This window comes from Apostichopus japonicus, chromosome 18 (assembly GCF_037975245.1).
Source record: "Apostichopus japonicus isolate 1M-3 chromosome 18, ASM3797524v1, whole genome shotgun sequence".
In the NCBI taxonomy this organism is placed as follows: Eukaryota; Metazoa; Echinodermata; class Holothuroidea; order Aspidochirotida; family Stichopodidae; genus Apostichopus; species Apostichopus japonicus.
In genome coordinates, this window is record NC_092578.1 from 18,372,038 (window position 1) to 18,397,506 (window position 25,469).

A 25,469-nucleotide genomic window follows, 5' to 3' on the forward strand; every position below is an offset into this window, starting at 1 on the left:
TCGTCAATATAAGAGAATTTCTGAGGTTGCTTTATGTCTGCAAGAAACATTGCTTCCAGGGACTTGAATGGAGAGTTCTAAATAATTTAAAAAGAGAAGTGGATGCCGGAGCAATCTCCCGTTGTCAGGTAAGTTTGAATGAGTGCAGACAAAATATGTAACTGTGTTACTGACATCCCAATAATTCGCCTTAGGGAAATTTATGATCTTTCGACAACCATAAACTAACCTCTTTCTTTACTGAAAATGGGGAGAATCAGCTTATATCGATTGTGAAATATAAACTACGGTGTGCCAGTACTTAATTTATATTGGCTGTACCTGAATCCATCTTATTAATAATAGTAATAATATATATATATATATATATAATAACATATTTCTTATGGCAATACTGGCAGGAGAATTATATTCAAAGTACAGTGGCAAAGCAGTTGGTTACATCTTTTTTCTCCCTTTCCGTTTTTTTTGTGCCAAATTTTAAAGAAATATATGGCTCTTTTTTACTAATTAACAGCAGGAATCAATACCTTACATACCAAGCTATGTTAATTAGAAAAGTTTACGAGAAGATTAATAACTACAGTTCTGTAAAGTCTGGTGAAATGAAAGAACATCAAAAGCGATTTACCTGTCAATAAATAAAAGCACAAAGTGGTGCAGTTGTTGTTTTAGCTGGTTGTCAAGGGCATTTTTATCACTTGTTTGTTCATTGTCCTAATATTCCTTGGATGCAGTTTTGATCAAATGTTAAGTATGCAGTAATGTTTTGTTTTAGCTTTCATATCCTCACTGTAGTATATATATTTATATATCTAGGACAGTTTTCATAATCTAAGCTCGTTGAGAAATAAATAGCTGTTTTCAAAAAAAAAATTTCATCATTAAATTTCAATGGAGAACAAAACCTGATGGTTCGGAAGCCATTTTGCATTAATTGTTTCCTGCGGAGAACGCATGGAAATCTATATATGACTGATGGGTCCCTTCGGGGGTTTTGTAGTAATATATTCTTGGTGAACGAGACGAAACGTGCAAGAAATCATTATTTATGAACACTTTTCTTGACAAAAAGAAAGTCATTAATAGTGATTTATTAATAGAACTTTTGTTTTATATCTTATGCAATGTGCTATGTTTTAGAGAAAGACGTGGTGTCGGGTACCTTGTTATCCAGAGCGTTGGGCCCAGACTCATAACAACGAGACTTTTCAAACATAGTTCACAAAATTCACAGCGAAGACGAAAAAGCGAAAATTAAAATTCTCGAGATTAATAGATATTTATGAATAACATTTTGGGAAATAGTCTCGTTATGATTTCCGCCGCCGAATCAAATTCGATTTCACAAAACCAGTTAAAATGTTGATCTGTTGTTTAATATTTCCAGCGATTGTTCTTACACGAGCGTTCCCGTCGGCATGCATAGCTTATAGCCTCATATTCGTAAACACCTTGGCGAAACTTGAAACTTTGGTACCTGGCTTCAGACCACTACCTTTGTTCTGTTTGTGTTTCGTCGACACTTTCCCACGACTTTGTTTTCATCGAGCTTTTTTAATTATTGAAACATCAAGTGATCCACGTATGAAAACTCTTCACTGTGTTTCGTCTCATGATCTTTGTTTCGCCAGTCTTCTATAGGATGTCACGTGATTCGTCTTCCACACATTCTTTTGTATATCAGTATTGTATGTATTTGTATGTATTTGTATGTATGTATGTATGTATGTATGTATGTATGTATGTATGTATGTATGTATGTATGTATGTATGTATGTATGTATGTATGTATTTTAGATCCTCCTGCAAGCAGGAGCTCGCGAAGAAGCCTCATAGGCTTATCAAAGCCGCAAGCTGACCGAAGTCAGTCTCTTAGATTCATATTTAACGTCCATGATTATGAATTGTCAATTGTCAACAACTCTGTAACTGGACGACATACATTAATCTGGAGTGACTCGAACCGGGGACGTAATGATTGGAAGGCACCGGTGTTAACCACTGAGCTAACACTCCTGTATTAATGAATATAAATGAAGGCTAATCGGAATTGCCTACACTTTCAAGGTTGCAACTCACCTCCATTATTTGGTCACAGAGTATTTAGTACAGATTTTTGATACAGATGTTGTAATATCAAACATCCACCAATCTGCATGTCGTCTGGTAAATAGATGCAAGGGTGTAGATTTGGAAGTTATCATAGTTCGTAGAGTTGAGAAATCGATGGGAAAGTTATTGCATCTATATCTTCACTCACTTAGGCTACTGTCAACTTCCTTGCAACCACCCGATACACACAGAGAACACAGTTACTACTGTAAATTTTAAAGTTGTGTACCAAAGTAAAAACTGAATCGTGCTATAAATCGGTAGCATGTACTATTAGGATTACAGTAAGAACTGAGGATATGTGTAATTCTCTGTGTGAAATCTCTGTGTGAATTGGCTGTTGCAACAGATCACTGTAAAACAATTTATATTACTCTTCGCATGTTGTCATATAATGAAAGTTAACTTATATAACAATTTTACTGTCATTAGCAATTACAATATATAATAGTTAAACGAGTTAATTAGACACAAGCATGGGCGGGATTACGGGGGGGGGGCAAGAGGGGGCGGGCATTTGCCCCCACTTTTTCCCAGACCTTAGTTCACTTTTGTGTCGTTTTTGCAGACAAATGTGCACAACCCTAATCGAAATTATTCCCCCGCAACAGCTCTATCAAATAGGCCTATTTGTTTCGAATCTAAGTCGAATTTGTGTTAACATCGTAACATGTAGCATGCAGAATAACTGGAGCACAGGTTACGAATCCTGGAGCTAACACACTAGCGATTCAATTCTGCATGTGATGAATCCACGGCATGTGCTACAGTGCTAGCTTCAGGAATTGATTTTCAACGTTGCTGCTCTAATGAATGCGTTGAATAACTAAATACAGAGAAACGATTTACGAAAGCCAGATTTGCATATTGGGTATATCAATAATTAAATTCAACACACTGACACATTCCACACCCCCCACCCCGTGTCATTCAATTCGCCACACATGAAAGTGTCAGCGGACGTCGTCTAGCCCTTCATTAACAGTAAGTAACATTTAAGTATTTATTATGCATTTCTATGTTGCCTAATAATCTGGCAATAGTTCAAACATAATGCTGGTACTGCCAGGTAATAATTTCATTTTCAAAATCTCAGCCAGTACTATGAAATGACCCGTAAATATTGCTCCATGTTGCACCTAGTCGCATTGTAAAATCCAAAAAGTCACCCCGCCTAGACTTCAGTGGCGACGGAACCGGTGGACTTGAGGGGCTTATTCTCCATGAAAAAAGTGGGGGGTTATAAAGGTATGTTCAGCCCCCAATATTTGCCAAGTGCTCCAAGAAGTGGGGACCGTGGGGAGAATTTCGAAGTGGGTGCTGAACATATTCTTGATCGGTCCAATGCACAATATACTAATAATTTTAGGGGGAAAGAACTGTCTAGATGCGATTTATTGTTACCAGAGGTGTCATTTTTGCTGATCTAGGATTTCCTTTTTGCTTAAATTTCGGCGCGCCGCACCAACTGATGGTGGTGCACCGCCTAAATAGTGACGAATAAGCTTCAGTTGTACATCACCATATTCTTCTATCCGTCCTCCCTTAATTTACACACGTTCATTAATTGTTTAGATGCAATTTAAATCTTATTATATGGGTGTTAATTTTACCGATCTAAGGGTACCTTTCATCGAAAATTTCGACGCTCCTTGCCAACCGATGATGGCGCTCCGCTTAGATAGTGACGTATAACAAAAGTCGTACATCACCATCTGACCATATGTTCTACTATTAATCCTCTTCAAATTTTTAAACGATAATTAACTATCTAGATACAATTGCAGACATGAGATCCATATTTCAAGGATGGGTACATGCAGCTTAGAGCACTCGGGAAGTGCTGTTTCCGGCCATCTGGAGGGTTTGTAAAGCCAAAAAATTTCTTGTACGCTCCGCGCCAACTGATGGTGGCGCTCCGCTTAGATAGTCTTGCTGGCAGGTTTGCCCCCCCCCCCACTTTCAAAACTCAAAACCCGCCCCTGGACACAAGCCTTGTAATTGCACCAGTGCTGTGGTTGAGTGGATCAAGGCGGTGGCATAACAAGCAATACTACCCACTGGCAGGACAAATCTACGGATTTCCCATCTGAAAGTGTCTACCAAGTTCAAAAACAAAATATCACCATATGAGCCAAAAGCTGTAAATTGGATATCCAAGCGACGTGAAGTGTAAGTTTCACGCCATTCGGCTTCTGCAACATGCCTATTTGGCTGTTTGGCGTCGTAAGATAATTTCCTAATTCTATACAGTTATAATAATGATTTTAGTTGTTTTAATGATAATCATACTGAACTTTGCTGTCGTTCAACCTAACTCACAGTTTAAGAAGCATTTTGTATGCATGGTTCCATCTCACCTTAGATAGACAAATCACTCAAAAGATACTCACAATTTTGGATAACAATCCTCCCTCCTCCGCAGGTATTGACTTACCAAAGGTCACAAAAAAGTGCAGAAAACGTATAGTCTTTGAATCTATGCCAGGTGAATTTGAACTTTTTTTTATGGTTGCGTCAACTTATTCTGCAGTATTGACAACATTTAGGCCAATGGACTTTCTGACCGGGATCAAATGCTGACGGGTTGATTCTCAAATCACACGCTCCAGATAAAATGTAACAAAATTTACGGTTGAGAAAATTTCAGCAGATTGCTTGAATAAAGGATTGTATATTGGTATTATATCATCCTCTCACGTCCCCAGACTCAAATTGGACCTGATATCCCCCCTCCCCCCCCCAAATGCTTTCGGCGGTCACATTTGGAGAAGGATTTGACACTCCGATTGAAAAACAAGTGAAAGGATAACGAAATGGAGCATCATGTGGTTAAAATTAGTTGACATTCAAACAATCATACCTACAGTGAGAAACAAGATGTTGTGATGGGGATTTCAGCTTATATTGTAGAAGTTATTTTGATATTACTGCAAGTTTCATACGAATGTTACGTTTTCGGCCACCGGAATATCTAATTAAATACCAGAGGCGTCATTGAAAGTTTTGGTAATTCAAATTCCATGTGAAGAAGATTGCAGTAAATTAATTTGAAGACGACGATGTAAATGGATGACAAAAGCTAAGGATTTTTAGTTTCCTTAAAACAACAAGAGAATGACGAGTATTCATTAAAGAAATATTCTTAGTTAAGGAAAACCATGGAACATCACTTCAACTGATGGTTATGAACTTTCCCTCTAAGTAACCATGGCGTTAATATATATGGCGTTTATATCAAGTCAATATATCAAGTTTATAAATCTCCCGTTAGGTAACCATTTTATTCCCATATGCGTACGTTGTTATGGTAGCTATATCAAGTCAATATATCGAGTTCATACATCTCCCGTTAGGTAACCATATCATTCCCATATGAGCACATTTTTATGGTCGTTATATCAACTTCTGCATATATAGACTAGTTCAGTTTGCTACTCTACTTCTCAAACTTAACTACGCAGGTCGCGTTACCTAACATTTACAAAGGACTACAAAGGTTTTGTATAAATGTAACATTATGCGTGTTTGATCAGTCATTATTCTGTGTAATGTCTAGGAACTCAGCATTTCAATAAAAATGTTAAACTGCCTGAATTTGTTCATCGACGTATAAACTGTCATCGTTTGTTACTCTGATTTTACAGATGAAATAGAATCCGTTGTTGTAGGAGAATTCTTTTAGTGATGCTTTACGTAATGTTGTTTGATGGTTGAAAGCAAACTGGTTATCGAAATGCCATCTAGTTTGTCACGTAACAAAACCGAACATGATTACATGTTTTATTAAGCCATCAATCACAAAGACTAGTTTTCTCATATCAGATAAGCCAAATGAAAAAAAAACATTTTCTAGGACGGTGCAACATTGTCATCACTATCCATCAATTTGATTCTTAGAGAAAGTAACATCTTAGACAAAATCCTTCTTATTTTTTACCATTTTGCGATAAATTCTAAACCGTCCGTTTATTTCAAACTACATTACCGTTTACAAAGTTAACTTGTTTGCATGAAAGATACGTGATTTCGACAAAGAAAAGCCGTTTGTCAGTTTATTAGACAAGGTAATGACTAGATTGGTATACTGAAATAACATGCTGTTCAAACGCGCCCCGGTTTAGGGTTGTATGTATGTATGTATATGTGATCTTCCCGCAAGCAGGAACTCGCGCAAGAAGCCATGGAGGCTTATAGACTCGCAAGCTGGCCGAAGCCATTCTCTCGGCACACATTCATTTTACGTCCATGTCAGGAAGTTGTTATTGAACAACACCCTTGCCAGACGACACACATTGCTGTCGGCGGGAAATCGAACCGGGGATCTCATGACTGGGAGACGCCGGCGTTAACCACTAGGCTATACACTCCGCCGGGTTAATGATGGGAGAGGGATAACGGATATAAAGGTTTCCTAACAATTGTCGAGAGGGCCAAAGGTCAAGTGTTGCCGGGGAAGTATTGTCACCGTTCCTCTTTTATCGTTCTCCAATTGCTCATGAATACCATATAATTAATATACCGTACTATACCGCATCAAACGATGTTGCAAATGTAATTGTTTTTTACTTTCAGTTTACGTATAAATGTTAATATACCCCATAGGGTCTTTGATCACCAGAGGATATTAACTTTGTTTAGTGAAAAAGAGAAACTGTTTTTCAGTTTTCCTCTTTTTAATCTTTATCTGCAGACGGACATTATCGCTAACTTTATTTCGGAATTCATGACATCTTAAAGATTCTTTCAAGTTCAAGACGAATATGTCGGTAAGTTGGATAAAGAAATAAATAAATATATATATATATATATATATATATATATATATATATATATATATATATATATATATGTTGAGACTAGTGGAACACTAGTAGTTGTAACTCAGAGTTTCACGCGTTGAGCGATCATCAGACAACATATAGCATATATATTGGGCTATATATATAGGATATATATAGGTTATATATATATAGGTTATATTTATATAGGCTATATATATATATATATATATATATATATATAAATATATGTAATATTTTAGACGTTGATCAAAGGATAGCAACATGTATAAGAAGTTCATATAACTTCATACTTGATTATGATACAGACAGCCTTCGGCCATAGGCCATATATTGTTGAGAATTCCCGTCTAATAAATTACAACCAGATTGCAACATAAATGACACGTACTTTTTGCCCCAATTCGTTGGCTTTTTCGTACATAATGTTATCTTGTACACTCTAACAATTCGTTTCTAGTCACGCTTTACACGACTTGACCCCTTTTCTGTGAATTTCACCAATCGCTTCGAAGATACCGTTCAGTCGACGTGCTGCTTGAAATACGTCCTTCGTTCAGTTAAGGGATGGATACTTCTTCGTATAGCAAAATTGACTGCTTCACTTGCTATTACTGAAAATTACATCCAGATGGAAGCAGGCATATTTGTTGGACAGATTGCGATATTAAACTAAAAGTTTTGTTTTGAAAGTTATAACTAGCGCTCGATCATGATCAAGTTTTCACCAAATTTAAATGACTGTAACTGAAGGTAAGATTAAAGTTGTCATGATATGAAAGGGATAATGAAATCTGATATTTAAAGGAAACACATTACACAGACATGAATGTAAAATTTGTATAATCACATCCAAACATTTTGCTGAATCTCACAGCTTCATAACTTGTTTTATTTCTGAGATACAAAGTATTCCAGCTTATCCCTATTACATTATTTAGATTTTATACATTTATTATTGATTTCACTTTATTTTATTATATTATTTTTGTTTGTTATTATTAACTTCATCTAAATGCAAATGAAATGCAAATTGTAGGGGGTCCTTATTGCATTTAAGGAAATAAAATGAATAAATTTCAAGATTTTATCTCACCAATGAGACAAGCAGGCCGCTATCAAGGAGGGATTTAGACCAAATGTTTTCACTTTTACTCCTTCCGTGGTGCACACGCTTTAGTAGTTAGGCTCGGTTAACCCTTTAACTAACTTTGTTAGATGTTGCCCTAACAGAAAAGTTGAACTGGCTAACCTAAAAGTTACCTTCAAGCAAGCTAGGTAATACAATATTGAGACGGGAGTCTCAACCACTCATGCTGCCATTCTGCTCAAATATTCGAAAATTAAAAAATAAATTATAAGGAGGCTTGACCAATGAAAATTCACTGTTTCGAAACGTAACGGATCGTTGCTTTTGTATACAATAGGTCGAAATTATCAACCCTTATCGGTCATGCGCACTGTGAATACATCGTCGTTTCGCTTTAAAAAAAATAGCATCACGCATGTTTTTGTCACAAGTGACCATAGCGAAATAATTGCATTTTAATAATTTGTTTCATAATTATGAAATGAACCATATATATATATAGATTCATGCGTTATCGTTTGCAGTAAAAAAGGTCACTTTACGCTAACAATTTTGCTCGAAAATTATGGAGTTGGGCAAAAACCGACGAAAGGGTCATAAGTTGTAGTAACACACTATGGCCTAAATGTATACGAATTTATACCAAGCACATCGCTGAAATATGTGTGCCTGTCAATGTCATTGCGGAATATATTTATCTGCTTTAACCTTTAACTGTCCATCGGAATGTCCTTTTAAAGGTTCTCTTGGTAAAGAGAATTTTTTTTTTTTTTTTTTTGGGGGGGGGGGGAGGTAATTTATTGACTTTTTTATAACATTTTTGTTAACCCTCGTGATGCCCATACAGGCAACATCGTTGATACTGTGCTGTTCAATACTGAGTACACGACGCACAGAGCCGGAAATGATCTCGAACTCTGAATTTAATCTGAGCTATTTCTAGAATTTTGTGTGTTATCTGAAATGCCATTAATAACATTGAGTTTGTCATTCCACTCAGCGATATAGGGTCTAACTATGCACAGTCACAGTCTATGCATTACGAACTTTACGCTAGTGGCCTCCGGGTGTTGTTCTTACATAATTAGGCTTCAGAAAGAAGAACATTCCGAAATTCGCCCGAAATAAATTAAGGTTGAAACGGCTTAAATTATGACGCTATCAGTTTTAAAGAAAGAAAGTTAATAGTATTGCTTAGCAGAAAACATGTTTCGACTTGCATCAAGTAGGCCTACAACACTATCCCTTTAAAAAGAGACATGTTGAACACAGAGACATTTTGATAGAAATGTAGAACGCTTAAACAAAGGCGGGCTGTTTTTTTTTCTCTCTTGTTTCTTTTCCCAAATTATGAATACAAGTACCTTATGTCAGTATCCTACATGTGTACCTAACCTAATATAAAAAAAAATATATAAAAAATGAAATAATAAAAAAATTGTACACTTCTCTTTTCGGAATAGGCCTTTGTTGCCAATCACCTCATGTTTCACATCTGTTTCTTATATCAAATATTTGTTGATTAATTTCAAACTTTAACTGTTATACTCATTACCTTTGAAGCTTATATACCGAACGTGTTATATTTCATTACATATATATATATATATATATATATATATATATATATATATATATATATATATATATATATATATATATATATATATATATATATATAAATATATATATATATATATAAATATATATATATATATATATATATTGATATATATTGATATATATATATATATAAATATATATATATATATATATATATATATATATATATATATATTTAAATATATTTATTATTTGTTTTAGTCGTTGGTTTGTGTGAAGGCAAATCGATCACGCTTGCCATGGTGACATCCTCCTCTATAACAATACTAACGGTATACCTGGATTATTCGGGTATGTATTACATTGGTCTTTCGTTATCCGAACCCGATACCCGATGAGCATACCGTAGCAGTGTATAGTCCATTGCAACAGCATACAGCCCTACAGGACAATAAACTCAATTACCCTGGTCTTTTTTTTTATTTCATATTCGAACAACCACCGTTCTCAACCTTGCGAATAATGATTAACGGTACCTGCCATATCATTTAAATATACAAAAAGAGGACTATATGGGGTCCTTTATTTGTCGGTTCATTAATTTAATACAGGGAAAATGTGAAATACGCATGCAGATGCCGTTTTCTCCCCTGCCTATGGAACGCGAAAAGGGCAACATGATTTTGTTGTCTAAACTAGGTTTGATGCTGTCTAAACTCAAGTTGTTGCTGCTATTTTACCATGTTGCTGTTGTTCGTTGATGTCTAAACTTACGTTGATGTCTAAAGTCACATTGACGACTAAACGCGCCTTAATGTCTAAACTCACGTTGATTTATAAACCTTACGGTTGATGTCTAAACTCACGTTGATGTCTAAAACTTTCGTTGCTAAGTTAACTTACGGTTGATATCTAAACTCACGTTGATGGCAACAACGTAAGTTTAGACAAAGACGTATGTTTAGACAACGGAAGTTAAGACATCAACGTGAGTTTGAGCAACAACGTAAAACAGCAGCAACAACTTTAGTTTAGACAACAACAACAAACTTGACAACTCAATAAGTTTTTCCTTTTTCGCGTTCCATACCTGCCCACCTCTTTGGCTGCAAACATTGTGAATTTCCACAATTCCCTAAATCTTAGCCTATAATCACAAATCATCATCATCATCACCGTTATAAATATAGAGCACCATCACATGACCCGAATACCTCTATATAATTAAATTCATGTTCTACTAATGCGTTCACGTTAGTGGTATATCATCAAACAACCTTTTAGATTAACAAGATCATCAATCACATTTTAACACCATGTTCGAGTAGACGTTAGTTTATCTCATTCATGTTAGAATCGCTTGACATTCAATCAACATGATCATTGAACATCACAATGTTATGCTTACTAACATTGCCCGTTAATCGGAGATCATTGATTTATATTCTTTGCGCTATGTTCATGATAGGTACTGCATACGGCAGTATATCAACATTAGACCATGGGTATATAACCGGAAGACTATATGTATGTATGTATATATATAAATTTATATATATATGTATATATATATATATATATATATATATGTATATATATATATTTATATATATATATATATATATATATATATACATATATACATATACACATCATAATAATTAATAATATATTATTATTTGTCAGATTCAGCATTGTTGAATAAGCAAACCAAAAAAACCTCAATAAGATAAATGAACAATGGTAACATCAATTTGCATGCATATCTCATGATATTTACACTATCGGTGAACATTGTTTTACTCTGACTTTGGACAGCTAGTTTGGTAAATATGTACGTTTGGACATAATTTCCGGTTAATGAAAGGCCGGGCACTATTATCTACACTACCGTGTACTGTGCCCGCGCCGCCCCTCCCCCCCTCCCCCAGAACGTTCCTCTGGTACATGTACCGTAGTAATGGCCGACCGTTCAGCGATCACTAGCAAAATCTGTGTCCGGGTCGCGATCAGATTAACAGCCTCCGGTTCCCTAAGTCATGCTTATCTAAACTTGACACACGGATAAGATGTGCCCCCCCCCTCCCCGCGCTACATTTCCATCGACCACAACATTTGCACAGATACATGTATAAGAGCTACTGAATTTTGTTTGTTCCAAACATATTCGTTGTGTCTATAAATTCAAGCTCAAGGAAAATATGACTTTCAAACATATGTAACGCAATCCATGTGTCCTTGTGTTTATTTGGTTATTTGTTGTGTTGTTTTGCTCAATCGAAACTTGCTATAAGTGTGTGGTCTAAGACAACAGAAGAAGAGAAACGTGTAATAAACATATTTAGGAAATGACAGCCTTACGCAGGCTATACTCTAAACCATATATATTTGATTAAAGGTCGGCAGAAAGAAAGTAATAAATTTAATTCTAACCAAACAACTTGACAAATGAGATTAAACAGGTTCACCTCTTTGGACGGCTAACGGTTGGATGTTCAATGATATACGTTGGAAACTCAAATTTATTCATTCGTTTCCAAAAATAGTTATCACTTCATAGTTAGCTTGATATGCCAATCAGTTTTTCCTGTATGATGTTTAAGAATTGTAAGAAATAAACGAAAGTAAAAATTGATTACCGCAGTGTCAAGAAAATAAATATGAAATATGTTATGACTATAATATACAATATGCAACCTTTCCCCAACGGTGGCAGATGGTATTACGCAGATTTTCAAGTAACAGTATATTTTTATCATGCTGGACAGTTTACGCTTAACATTCTCCGCGAGCTTTAAATTGCGAAAGAGTCTACATGTCTTACAAACATTACAATGGATGTAGAAAACTAGAACGCCTTTTCTAAATAGAAAGAACAAGAAAAACAAGCTTCCGAAGAGGAAGACGTCTAGGCCTATATACACTTATTTTTAGCTCGATATTCAGTCTCGCACATGCGTAATAGGTCACGAGGATTGGTCAAAAAGAATTCCACAGAGACAAAGTCCACAGGCTTTTCCTATATAGGGATAAGGTGCCAGCCTGGCATACCTTGATCCGTTACCTAGTTCATATTCTCTTCAAGTTGATCAATATCTTATAATATCTCATGAATATGTTAATTTAATTATTTTGTGTTGTTCATAATAAACATCTCTATCAATTTGAGTAAACCTTATGTTTGTCTTTAATACTTCTCTTGAAGTGATCACCTATAATTACAAATATCTATCTCCATCTTCTTAATTGAATATGCCTGGGATAAAGAGCGTTAAGGCATTCTTACAAGTTTGTTACATTCCACCAATATCGTCGGAATACTGGAACAGCTTCAGTTATCTGAATTTAACGTTCACCACTTTTCTCATCTTGGCTAAAGAAAGGGTAAGAGAAAAGTTCGTGTGGGGAAAAAAAAGAAGAAGTAACTTGCTTATTTACTTCTTACGTTATAAATTTGAAGTTAGTTACACCTTGGAAGTTATAAATCACCGCCTACTATTTAGACGTTTACCAGATGCGCCTCATTAGCAAGATTATTTTAGGGGGCAAATTTAAGCCTTGAAATAGGTTGTACACTATGCAGTACACAATTTATCCCCGCCGTAGACCAAAACGATCAAGAATGTTGTTTAAAAATGCTGGGGCTTCGTTAGGGTGCAAGGCAGTTTTATGGCATCAGATATATTACACAGAGTAAGGTTAAACCCCATACGCATATACAAACACCGGGTGTACCGGTTTAGCGAAGGATATATACAGTAGCAGTTTGTCATAACAATAATAAACTCAGAAATTTCTGGAGCCTCATTTCACCCAATTAGCTCCATTTCTTTGTAGGTGTTGACCAGACAAAGAGTAGAAATGGAAATTTTAAGTACTTCACTGTCTTTGAAAGATCAAGTAGTTATCTGCAGTTCTAAAGATGTGGCCACTATAAAAAAAAAAAAAGTTTTGATGAGAATTTTTTTTTTTTTTTTGCTCTCTGAAAGTATTTGCTGATTTCGCTCCTGATTAAAAGGCAATTCATTATCTAAAGACGAACATGGTATCTATAAAGAGTATGTTTATAGTAAAAGTAGGTAAAAAGCGCTCGATTAGGTAGGTGGTGAACAACTTTTATCTTATGTTGACAGTCCAGATGGCATGAGATTGTAACTTCACATTATACGTGACGGAGAGGTTTGGGTGAATTTCATCCCTGGAAATTATCAAGTAAAGCCTGTCAAGTAGTTTATATGGACAAGATTTTCATCCTCCTGATGCCTCTCTCGCCCAAAGAATAAAATCTGAAATTCCACTTTGCTCTGTAACGTGTAGTAAAGAAAATATTATCCAGTATCTTTGATAATGATGGCGGCGTTACAATATCTTTATACAACGTGTTCACTGATGTGAAAAGAATATTGATATATTTGTGTTTACGAACTTCGTTAATTAGTTAGTGAGTGTTTGGCTTTTAAAGAATACATTCTCTAAATCAAAAGAAGCAGCTTGTTTGAAGCACCAGACTAATAACAACGTTTGATTTATAGAATAATAAATTCGACTATAAAACACTTATTCGCCATTCTGGGACTTGAGTACGTGCCTTACGATATACGTTCCCGTGTCTTCAACTTGTTTAATTAACTGTTTGCAATACATCCCATCACGTGCGTTCAAGGTAAATCATGTAGGTGGTGTTACATCGTACTTTAACTAACACCCTAAGAGGAAAACAAAGGGGGCGGGCGGGGGAGGGGGATTTATTGGTATGTAAAAGAACGCATCCATTGCTCTTGCAAGATGATTGGATCATTGTATGTTGCTGTTGTATTATGCAGTCCGCTTAATGAATATGTTAATAGCGCAAACTACCAGTGGCGGCGGAACCGGGGGGGGGGCTTGGGGGGGCTCAGCCCCCCCAATGAAAAGGTTGAGGGGGCAAATGCATGATAAGCCCCCCCAATATTTACCAAGGCTCCGAAACGTGCATCTACCCATTTTTCAATGCATACTTGTCGATCTGTCCGATGCACACGTATACTACATAGGTGTAATAATTTTAGTAATTGCTGGGGACCCTCGGCCCGTCCCCTGGCTATTGACCACATTGTCACCCCAACCGAGTCCTCACGCCCCGTGAAAAGTGGAAGCAGTGAGTGTGAGTACCGGTAAGCGTAACACAACTTCGTCTTAGGCCAATGACTTGCCTCATTTCAGCCAGTTCTCCAACATCCCCTTACTTAGTGGCGGAGCGTCCATATATACAGTCAGGGGGCGGATGCCCCCCCGCCCCCCCGAAGGACTCAAATGGACTGCTGGCGCCCTTTTCAGCTTTTCACTACTTGTTTACTTATTCGCGATTATTGACTATTTTATTGCGCTCTCATATACCTATTGACATTTGTCATATTCTGTTGGTGTAATTTTCCGACAAAATGGCGACGACACCTATTTATTCTCCGTTTCTCTGCAAATAAGCAAGGCCCGGAAAGGGTCATTTCCTGCAATCTAGGGAGTATCTTTACTCGAAAATTTTCTGTACGCTCCGCGCCAACCTTTGGTGGCGCTCCGCTTAGATAGTGTGGAAAGCGCCCCTACAGACCATTCTTGCACCCCCCCTGACCAAAACCCCCTAGCTCCGCCACTGCCCTTACTACACTCAAAAACGTCTTTGCGGGTACACTACGAGTTATAGCTACTCTCTTAAACACCATCGAATATACAAATTACAATGTTTTCACAGACTTTTACGGAATCTGAGAAATTGCAGGCTTGAGACCCATATTTTAGGGCTAGGTATTCGCAGCATAAAACACTCGGGAAGTGCCGTTTCCGGCCATCTGGGGGTTTGAAAAAAAAAAAAATTCTTGTACGCTCCGCGCCAACCGATGGTGGCGCTCCGCTTAGATAGTATCGACACATTAGCCCCCCAATAATTTTTCCGTTCCGCCGCGCCTGCAAACTACTGCTTAATATATGTATTATGCATATATATATATATATATTTATATATATATATATATATATATATATCAGTATTACTAAGTCACGTTGTTAGCTGTTTACGAAAAAATGCGTTCCAAGCGGTGGGAAGAAAATTAGCGGCTATCTTTTAGCTTTATAAAGGATTATTGTATCTAGCTAACTGCGTTCGTCTCACATTCAGTTCCCCGACTGCATGTAAAACGATTTAAAACTTTCGCTCTACTGACAAGCCACTCAAATCTCCCCCCCCCCCCCCACCTCCCCCTCTGTTTGCGGACGTCATTGATCTCCAAGTTATTGGACTCGTCGCATAAAGCACCTTCCATATCGGTCATACATATCCAAATACAGAAATGTATAGGTTAAGATATTTATTATAAGATGGAAAACAACATGTGAGAACGGTACGAGGTGCAAAGCATAACATAAGGCCACGCATCATCTGTTTAAAGGACAACATTAGCTGTTAAATGGTTCGACACATAACGTATATTGATATAACCATATACCGGTAGCCCATCGTAATAATAGAAAGGTTCATGTGATATTTTCGTTCTACGCACAGCGTGTAATTCAAATACATCTGTATAACGCTGAGAAGATGTTTATATAGAAACACTATGGACGCTATAAAAGAATGAATGAGGTCATTTCCACTGGTACACTGCTTCAAACGATGAAACTATTTGTTGATACATTGTTTGACCGATTAAAATGTTGATGAACTTCACACAATATGGATATATATATATATATATATATATATATAAATGTGGTATTTGGATACATACATACATTTATACACACAAACATATATATATATATATATATATATATATATATATATATATATATATATATATATATATATATATATATATTCAGAAGATTTGACTTAATTCAATCGCAATCATGTTTTGCTATTAACGGAAGTAAGATTAGCATCGTATATATATATATATATATATATATATATATATATATATATATATATATATATATATATATATATATATATATATATACCTAAATCATTTACTGCAAAACTCGTATATAAATAATAAAGTAATTAAGAAATTAGAAATTAACATGGGGCATTGCATCTGCATTCTATTTTTTAGAGAGTCATTAGCAATGGCATTTCATTTAAAAACATTAAAATGAAAAAAAACAAAAACACTTTAAACCCATTAGTTGCACTGAAAACAAAAGCAGCGTATATGCAATAATTATGTTTTTAAATCTGTAATTTGAGCTGATATCAGAAATGATTTTGATAGCAAGAGTATTTTTTTTCAAAACAATATTTTAAGATTGAAATGAAATTAATCTGAACATTTATTATCAGGCTCTCTATCTGAGTGGCAAAATGGGCCTTACAAATACTTCATAATTTTAAAGAGAAATTGGATGGCCACTTTATAAGTATTCGAGATTCCTATTGCAATGGTTAACTGACATTTTGTTTTAACCTTTGTGTTTCTGAAATGCTTGGCAGATGAAAACAAAACATCAGTCGTTGGTGGCATAAAATAAAGCGATATTAAATAATCGAATTAAAATAAAGCGAAATTAATAACACAAAATAAATCAAATGAAACAGTTGAAGTTGATCATTAGAAGAATGCCTGTTCGCCCTATAAGGGTAAACAGGAGAAACCTTCCAATTGGATAATATTCTTTAATTGCTTAGTTAAAATAGTGACCGTGTGCGGCGGCTGGAGGAGGGGTGGGGGGGGGGGGTGAGAGGAATATCTCGTGTAGTGTATTATTATAAGTCATAGTGGAAATTTGATTCAGAGTAGTTTACAGCAACAGACTGTTTCAAATCAAGTGAATCATTTACCTAAGCTATATTTTACAACCAAAAATGCATTTTCTCTTATGGGAGACAACACAAGTGTGACATTTATTCTTGCAGACCAAATCTTCCCGTTTTCTGCATTTGGAAAGAATGTTTTCAGAGCCTGGAGCTCTCTGATTTTCTTTTTCTGACATATCGTTATATTTGACAAATGTCGTGACTATGTTTACGTACTTGAAAGCTTTACGTACGAAAATCGAAGTCATTTTCATTCAAATGCACATAACATAAAAAATAACATCCTCACTTAATATGATGGCCGTTAATGGCTATTTATCGCCATAAAAGCTAAAATCCCTTTCTCAGAAATGACCTAATGGGTTATAAAAGAAAGTTTATGTCATATATCTTAGTTGAAAATACAGTGCACACGCATATTATGTACGTACATGCTAACTAAATTTACACATAAATTGTTTGATATTCACTATAATCGTATGTACACATGAATTGTTCAACAATTCCTTCAAAAACTACAGAGATTCCCGCCCTTTTATGAAGTCGTCTGACTTGTTGCTATGGAAGATGACATAATTTGTACATCGAAACAGAAAGAAGAAAGCCCGCTATCAGCCACGCATCCGCAGAGGCCATTTAGATTAAGTTCTATATCAAATTCCTTTATCCATAAAGTTAAAATATATTTTTGAATTTATTTTACATGTATAAGAAAGCATTATCATACCACCAGTCACGTGTTTGTTATAGTGCAATGTTCTATACTGCCCTTCTCGCTACACAACGGTGCAGTGAGCTGACAATTAGTGCTATAAGTTATGGCAGTCATATTTTTCCACCCCTACTACTATTTACAACAAGCAAGATAGTATTGGGGTGGCTATAATCTATTGTGAAACAGGCAAGGTCCTAGCTAGATTAAGTGCTGATATAGTTGTGTCGATTTTTCTAAACAAATTTCACGAGTTATCATAAATTGACGTTGATACAAGAAAATAACGGTGTCAAATTTGTACACATGTACCTATACCGTATGCGAGTACACTTGTATATATGTATTCATGTATGCATTTTATATATGTATGTGTGTATGTATATGTATGTATTTATGAATATATATACATATATGTGTGTATAGACGTATGTATATATGTATTTTATATATATATATATATATCTGTATATAAATATATATATATATATATATATATATATATATGTATATATGTATATATTTATCTATGATTACATGTATGCATGTATACATGTATGCATGTATATGTATGCATGTGATATGCAGGTATGCACGCAGATAACGCGAGACGTGTGATTGTAAACGCGAGTAGCGTTTTACTTGTAACCCCGCATGTTGCATTTAATCTGTCACACCTTGTTATTATCACACCCATCCCTTAAAGGAAAGACATGGGAATATGAAGACGTCACACCTTGTTTGCGGTAATTCCACTTAAATCGCATCGGGCATGACGAGGGGGTGGGGGGGGATGGGCGAAGGATCTGTAAATGGAGCAAAACAGTAGCCTTCATTAGAAATGACGGGTGCATATTTTACGTACTGGATTAAACATTAATAACTGGCAGATTACATTTTCAAAGCATCCGAACGATTTTATTCACATATTTTTCTCAGATAAGAATAAGACATTCTTGAATATAACATGGGTTGGTCAGAATAACACATAGTTACAGTCCCGCAATCTTAAAATAAAAGCATATCTTTACAGGTATTTCCGGTGGCAGACAAGTTTAATTGACTCTTATATGGAATAGAATAATATTCCACAGTTGGTTCAAAACCCCATCTAAACGTTTTTGCCCTTAACCTCAAGATATGGTTGATTGAATGGAACCTTTTCTGACAGGCCAATCTGTCGATTCTTTCCTGAAGTCAAGCCGATATATATATACTATAGGTGGTCTGTATCGTCATAACGGAAAAGGTTCTTAAAAGCTTTTCTACTTTCCTATCATAATCTTCCTGTTTTATTTATTCTTCAAACATGATACATTAGGAATGTTTATTTAGCTGCCAAATGTACTCTGTTTGAAGAACTTTATCAAAATGCAACTGCTTTGTAGAATTACGTTGTTCCATCTTTGAATAAATGAGCTAAATATTATATGTGTAAAACAAACACATGTTTCCAGCTGCAATGTATTGATGACGTCATTCACTCCCCTGTTGCCAGATACATTAATTCACAAATATTACCACCAAATTAGACATACAAAAAACTGATATCTTCGCCGTACAAAATGCTATGCGGATGTGGTTTTTTACCAATAGACGTAGACAATTTTCGACATTGTTATTAAGTCATTGTACACGAATATCCCTTTAAGTTAAAGTCACGGTTGCTTGAACTTGAAACCTCGTGCGAGAGACGAGATTGGCATATATGGTAGGACGAAATTATTCAAATATTCATGGAATAGATTTACACCGAATCCCTTTCTATATCAATTGCGTACTGGGCAATTAGAAGCTTTATTTCAGTTCATTCGCACCACATAGTTTTGGTGTCAGAAGACTGGCATATGAAGTGACCTGTATTTCTAGACGACTTTTTTTTTTATACTTTTCACCTCTTGTCCCGTCCGACCGACTGTTTACGCCTCTGTTTGAATATATCTACACGTCGAGTCGTTATAGGTATTGTATACATTTGCATTATAGCACTGAGCATATACACGATGCCTATACTTGTGTATAGTATATGTTAAGGACGAAGTAGGATGATTTTATTTTGAAATGTTAACCAAAACAGGAGGAGAGAGATAGAAAACGGATATCATTGAATAATGTTATTGTATCTGTTCAGTTTGTCATGTTACAGTGAACACTTAATGATGACTTTAAAACGCACAGAACTGATGTTGATATGGTGTAGAACGGTTTGAAACACTGTTGTTATAGTCTTAGCTGTATTTCTAAAACACTTTTGGTTTGTTTTTAAAGAAATGACCAATTTAAACATCTAAGGGTCATCAAAGAAAGTGACTGGACTACTAAGTCTAACAAACAAACCATTATAGATATGTTAACATAATTATACCTTTTAAGATTTACTCCAGTGAAGACACATCTATTGGTAGACTTATCACAATTTACAAAATAATTGAATAATATAAAATATTTAGAACCTTTCATCCACCGAGAAACCGACGACACCATGAATTTAAAAATCTGAAATTCTGCCTATAAAGCCTTCCTTTAAAACTCTGTGAAATGCCATTCATGCTCCTCTATAACTCGACTCCTCGATTAACATGGATTCCGGCATACTTGATCTTCTAAATCATTAATTAAGCATCAATAAGTCATCTTGTTAAGAGTGATATATATATATATATAGAGTTTGCCTCATACACACTTTGCAAAGTATTATACAACGGTGTTAAAGTGAACTTAGTTTGAACCTTATAAAAGGTACTACCCTTTAATCGACTTGGGGCATGTCAAACCCATGGAAGCAGTACTTTGTTGATCGTTATCAACTTTTCAGCAAGATCATCAGTATTTAGTTCCCTCTCGATGGGACTCATAATACTTCACTTGACGTAAGACCTTCGTGATCACATGGTTACTGTCTCACTGTAAGAGGAGGACTGGAGTTGAAATTGGATCAAGAAATTTAGGGTTTTCGTGGCCAAGTTTTATCCTGGGTGACCTTTCCGTAAGAGCGATACATATCCATGGTAACAACTTGAAATCGAGTAACTCATCGGCCACTACAGTTTCTCAAATCGGTCGGTTCAGTCTCTGACCTTTTTATGGTGTCATTCCCTGTAATGCAGGGTTTTTCATAGATATCAATTAGACACATTTAGGATTGCGATGAATAATTAATATTTTGTTATATTAATTATAATTGATTCGGTCGGACGGGTGTAATGTTAATCAGGTCATTAGAGTATACTTTTCACAACATGATGCATTTTTTATATGTTTGGCATCAGTATTGTTATAATGCGCGCAATCATACACGAGATCGGACACGCTTTAAAGAGCTGCCCTGTCCATATCCGAATTTTCATTATTAAACAAAATTATCATGGATAACTGACAACAAAAATCCATGAGAATTCCTGATTTCCTTTTAATGATTTCATTTACGTTTATTGGTTCTCTTATTATCTTTAATATATGTTCCTTTCTTTTCGTCTTCTATATTCGCAAGCAGAAATATAGGATGATATTGTGATATTGACAAGCAATAATCGATACAAACTTATACAACCACCGAAAGTAAAATGAGAAGTAACACATGCAATCAGTATACTGATATTAGAAAACATATCTATAGCTGTTTATCAAATCGATGGATCAATAATTCTCATTACATCAACATTTTAAAGTAAAGTCGATATTTGTGACGTTTCTTATATTCTGTTTACATATCTACCCTTTGTCAAATCTGAATATGTAACGAGCGTCTATAGACACTATAAAGACATTCCGGGGCGGTCTAGTTGAAAGAAATTCCATTGCAAACAATTCGTGCCTGTGTTTTATCGAAGTGTTCATCTAGGTACGATGTTATATATATATAAAATTATAATAACAGCTTTTAGTCAAGTTTTTTGGGAGTTTAATTTAGGCAATGGATTAGCCAAACGCATGAGCAGAGTAACTGACGTCATCAACCTATACATCTGACTTTAAAAATGTGCCATACATTTATTGATCTTCTAGGGACTAAGGGGGAATATAGTCTTTAATATCAGGCAAGAAACAGATGCTAAACTCAGCAGCCGGCAATTTTTCGTTTCATTGGACTGTGAAATATTTAAACATATAATATTCTTATGACACATCGTATACCCTAAGAATGTATATAAACACAACGAAATCGATTTTGCAGACGTTATCAAATACATAACTGGAAATATGATTGGATTGGTTGTCTTTAAAGCAAAAATAAATAAATATATGAAACATGAGTGGTCGGTAGGATTGAAAACAAACCACTAAAGGTACATCAAATTCGTTCAAAAATGTACAAAATAAAATGTGAAAGACAATAAAACGATCTGATTTCGTATTTATGTTATGAGCAAACATTGTATATAGTTAATATAGTATAACGTTGCATAATTCGACGATTTGGAACATAAGACGACTTACCACCTTTAACTAAAATGATTAAACAAAACAAAGATAAACCCATTTTAGTGTGATATATATTTCTATACTGAGATATGAAATTGATAGATATGCTTAAACAGCTACAAACATGCATGACCTTAAAACCAAGTTTTCAAAACAATGTTTAAGACAGTTGTGAATAATCTATTCGTGAAATGTTTCATGAGTTTTTCATAATTTGTATATACATTTTCACACATGTAAACATTTCATAAATAAATACCGTCTACACTGACTTGTGGCAAACTGTAACAGTAAAACGACGGACTACTTCTCCACACGCGGACTGTAGTTTTACTGTGATAGTAAGCCACAAGCGATTTTCCCCCTTTTTGTTAGTTTACTATTGAGCTCAATTGTAACTTTAAAAAACTCAAGATTAAAAACAGATGTTAAGATTTAATAATATCAAGTTTCATAATAAGTCGAAATCTATAAAAAAAATAATAATAATAATGAATAATAAAAAACCGTCAATTTATATAATTATGTAGTCATATAAACTCCCTCTGATAATAACAAGTCACGTTGATGCTGAACAGACCTAAAAGAACAATAAATACATGGCAGACATTTTGTTGTTCGTGCAGTTTGTGTAAAGTGAGAACCTCTGTATAGTTACAAGCAGGAAACTTCTAGAGACGTTCTTCATTTCCTTCCCCTCAATGTTTTTATTTTATTTTATTTTATTTTCTCTTTCTTCTTCTTCTCTCTCTCCATCTCTCCACCTCCTCCTCCTCTCTCTCTTTCTCCTTTGTTATTGAACAATTGACTCTCTTTTTGAAAAGGTCGCATTCTTTGCTACAACATTTTCTAAAAATTGAAACCTATCGGCCCCGAGAGTTTTGTATCTTTGGTAAAATAAACTAAATCAGCCAATTTTGAAACGGTGAATGTGATCAACTTGCAATTCTTGAGGGTATTTTGCTCAAAATCTCTGGCAGATAAAAGGGGGAAAAAAAAGAGTAATAAAGTTTCAGCTAAAGGATATGATGGGGGGGATGACAAAAACCTTGTAATGGCGTCAAGTTAGTGGCATCCTCTAAATATTGACTTTTTTCCTTCCTTGGGGCTGATATTAAATGACTTAAACAAAAGGCATGGCGATGTCATAGCGGATTTTGATTAAGATGAACGGTCTCAATGTATAGAGATTAGACGACGGGGGGGGGGGGGCAGGGTGGGTAGGTTGTCTGAACCGTAACATACTGTAATCTGGTAAAATAGGTTTACATTGATCTGATCACATGTCGTGTTGTATAACAAAAAATAAAAACAATATCATTGGGTTTAACAGACCTAATACATCATCTCAAGGCCACACGTTAATACGTCTGAGACATTTTGTCAAGTTTAAAGTGTATTTTACCATAGTATACTGTACGGAAAATGAAAGAAAAACATAGCCTTTTTTTCCGGAGGGTAAGAAAAGAAGGTTTTGATATCTTGAATCGTTAAGCCAACATTTTGTCAAGAAATAACACTGGATTCAGTTTTCCCGACTATTGTCAAACATTCAAAGAAGGATATAAGGACAGTTTGTTTAAAACCTAATGACATAAAGGAATAAACATTCTTTAATAGATTACATTTTAAGAAGACGCGGATATACTCTACTAGTCCATTTGCCAATTAAGTTGAGACCATTTAAGAACTAACATGGTTTGTAAATATTTAGTTTTAATGGGGTACAACGTCTAGGTGAAATCTACAAATCACATGTAACATGCCCCTTAATTTAAGGTTATTGTATTTCGTAGATTATACCCCCGCAGACTTCCAATTTATCCGACGCGACTCGCTTTCATTATGTATAAACATTATGTATTATTTTGCCATTTTTGGTCCCTTCAAAGTTGTTGTTGTTTTTTAATAATGAGTTATAGTAATAAATCAATAGTCGATTAGGGCACAGTCCTCCAACTAAAATTTATCCCAGTAGGTTTTATCATATCTTCAAGAAGCCGTGTGTTTCGTCTTCTTATATATATATATATATCTATACATATATATATATATATATATATATATATATATATATATATTTGTGTAGTGTGTATATGTGTGTGTATATTTGTACCAGTGTCCATTATGAGATAAGATTAGACCAGCTAGATTCCTCCCAGCTGCGTTAATCACACGAGATCATAATTACTGATATGAAAGAACAGTTATGAATTAACATGGCTACTAACAATGATAAAATATTAACGGAGTGCAGTGCATATACATACGCAGAGTGTTATAACGTTTGCAAACGTCTTGGTTGTGCACTTAATATGTAGGATGTTTTCTTCTGCTTTTATTTCAAATCAGATCAAATAAACACAAATGCTTGGTGATGTTTGCATTACTTGACTTTAAATCACATTTTTTATTTATTGTGAATTATTTATTGAGGATATCATCTTCTATGAGAATTTGTTTTTTTACTACTATTAGTTCCTTTTACCACCCGTCTTCAATAAATTCAGTTTTTTTTTTTTGGTCAGGTATTAAGAATTTAAATCTAGGTCAACTTAATTTTGATGAAAGTTATAAGTAACTCCGTCGGTTTTATTAGGTCGGAATACTCGAACCATTGCTAACCTAAAAGTAAATAAATAATTTAAGTGCCCTAAATAGAGTAGACATCTCAATCTTTACATTTCATTTAAAATTTAAAATTGCAAATTCGGCGCTCACATCTTCCATTATGTGTTTTTCTCAAAACAAACATCATTGCTCCTTAGGGGCCTATAGGTTTGAATACGTCACATTGCAGCCAAGTATGGAATCCTTGCCCTTTTCTTCTATTTACATTCGAATCAGAAATTTGTGTAACCCAATTTTAATTCACTAGATGAATAATGTTTAAGAAAATATTAATGTTTGTTTTATGGATACCATGATATATATATATATATATATAAATATATATATATGTATATGTATATG

General features: G+C 34.9%; 1 protein-coding gene across 7 annotated transcripts in view; it reads left to right on the plus strand.

The window, feature by feature from the left end:
- The window catches only part of LOC139958657 (corticotropin-releasing factor receptor 2-like), a 186,622-nt gene that overhangs the window by 57,638 nt on the left and 103,515 nt on the right, over positions 1-25,469 (plus strand). For 2 of the 7 annotated variants that reach the window (XM_071955894.1, XM_071955895.1), the window contains exon 2: positions 6,809-6,884. The exons of 3 other annotated variants lie outside the window; for them this stretch is intronic. In XM_071955894.1, the coding sequence (XP_071811995.1) occupies positions 6,879-6,884 (6 nt within the window). In that variant the 5' untranslated portion in view covers positions 6,809-6,878. Of the gene's footprint in view, positions 1-6,676; positions 6,885-25,469 lie in introns of those variants that run through there. 2 more of the 7 variants (XM_071955901.1, XM_071955893.1) reach the window with 2 other exon arrangements.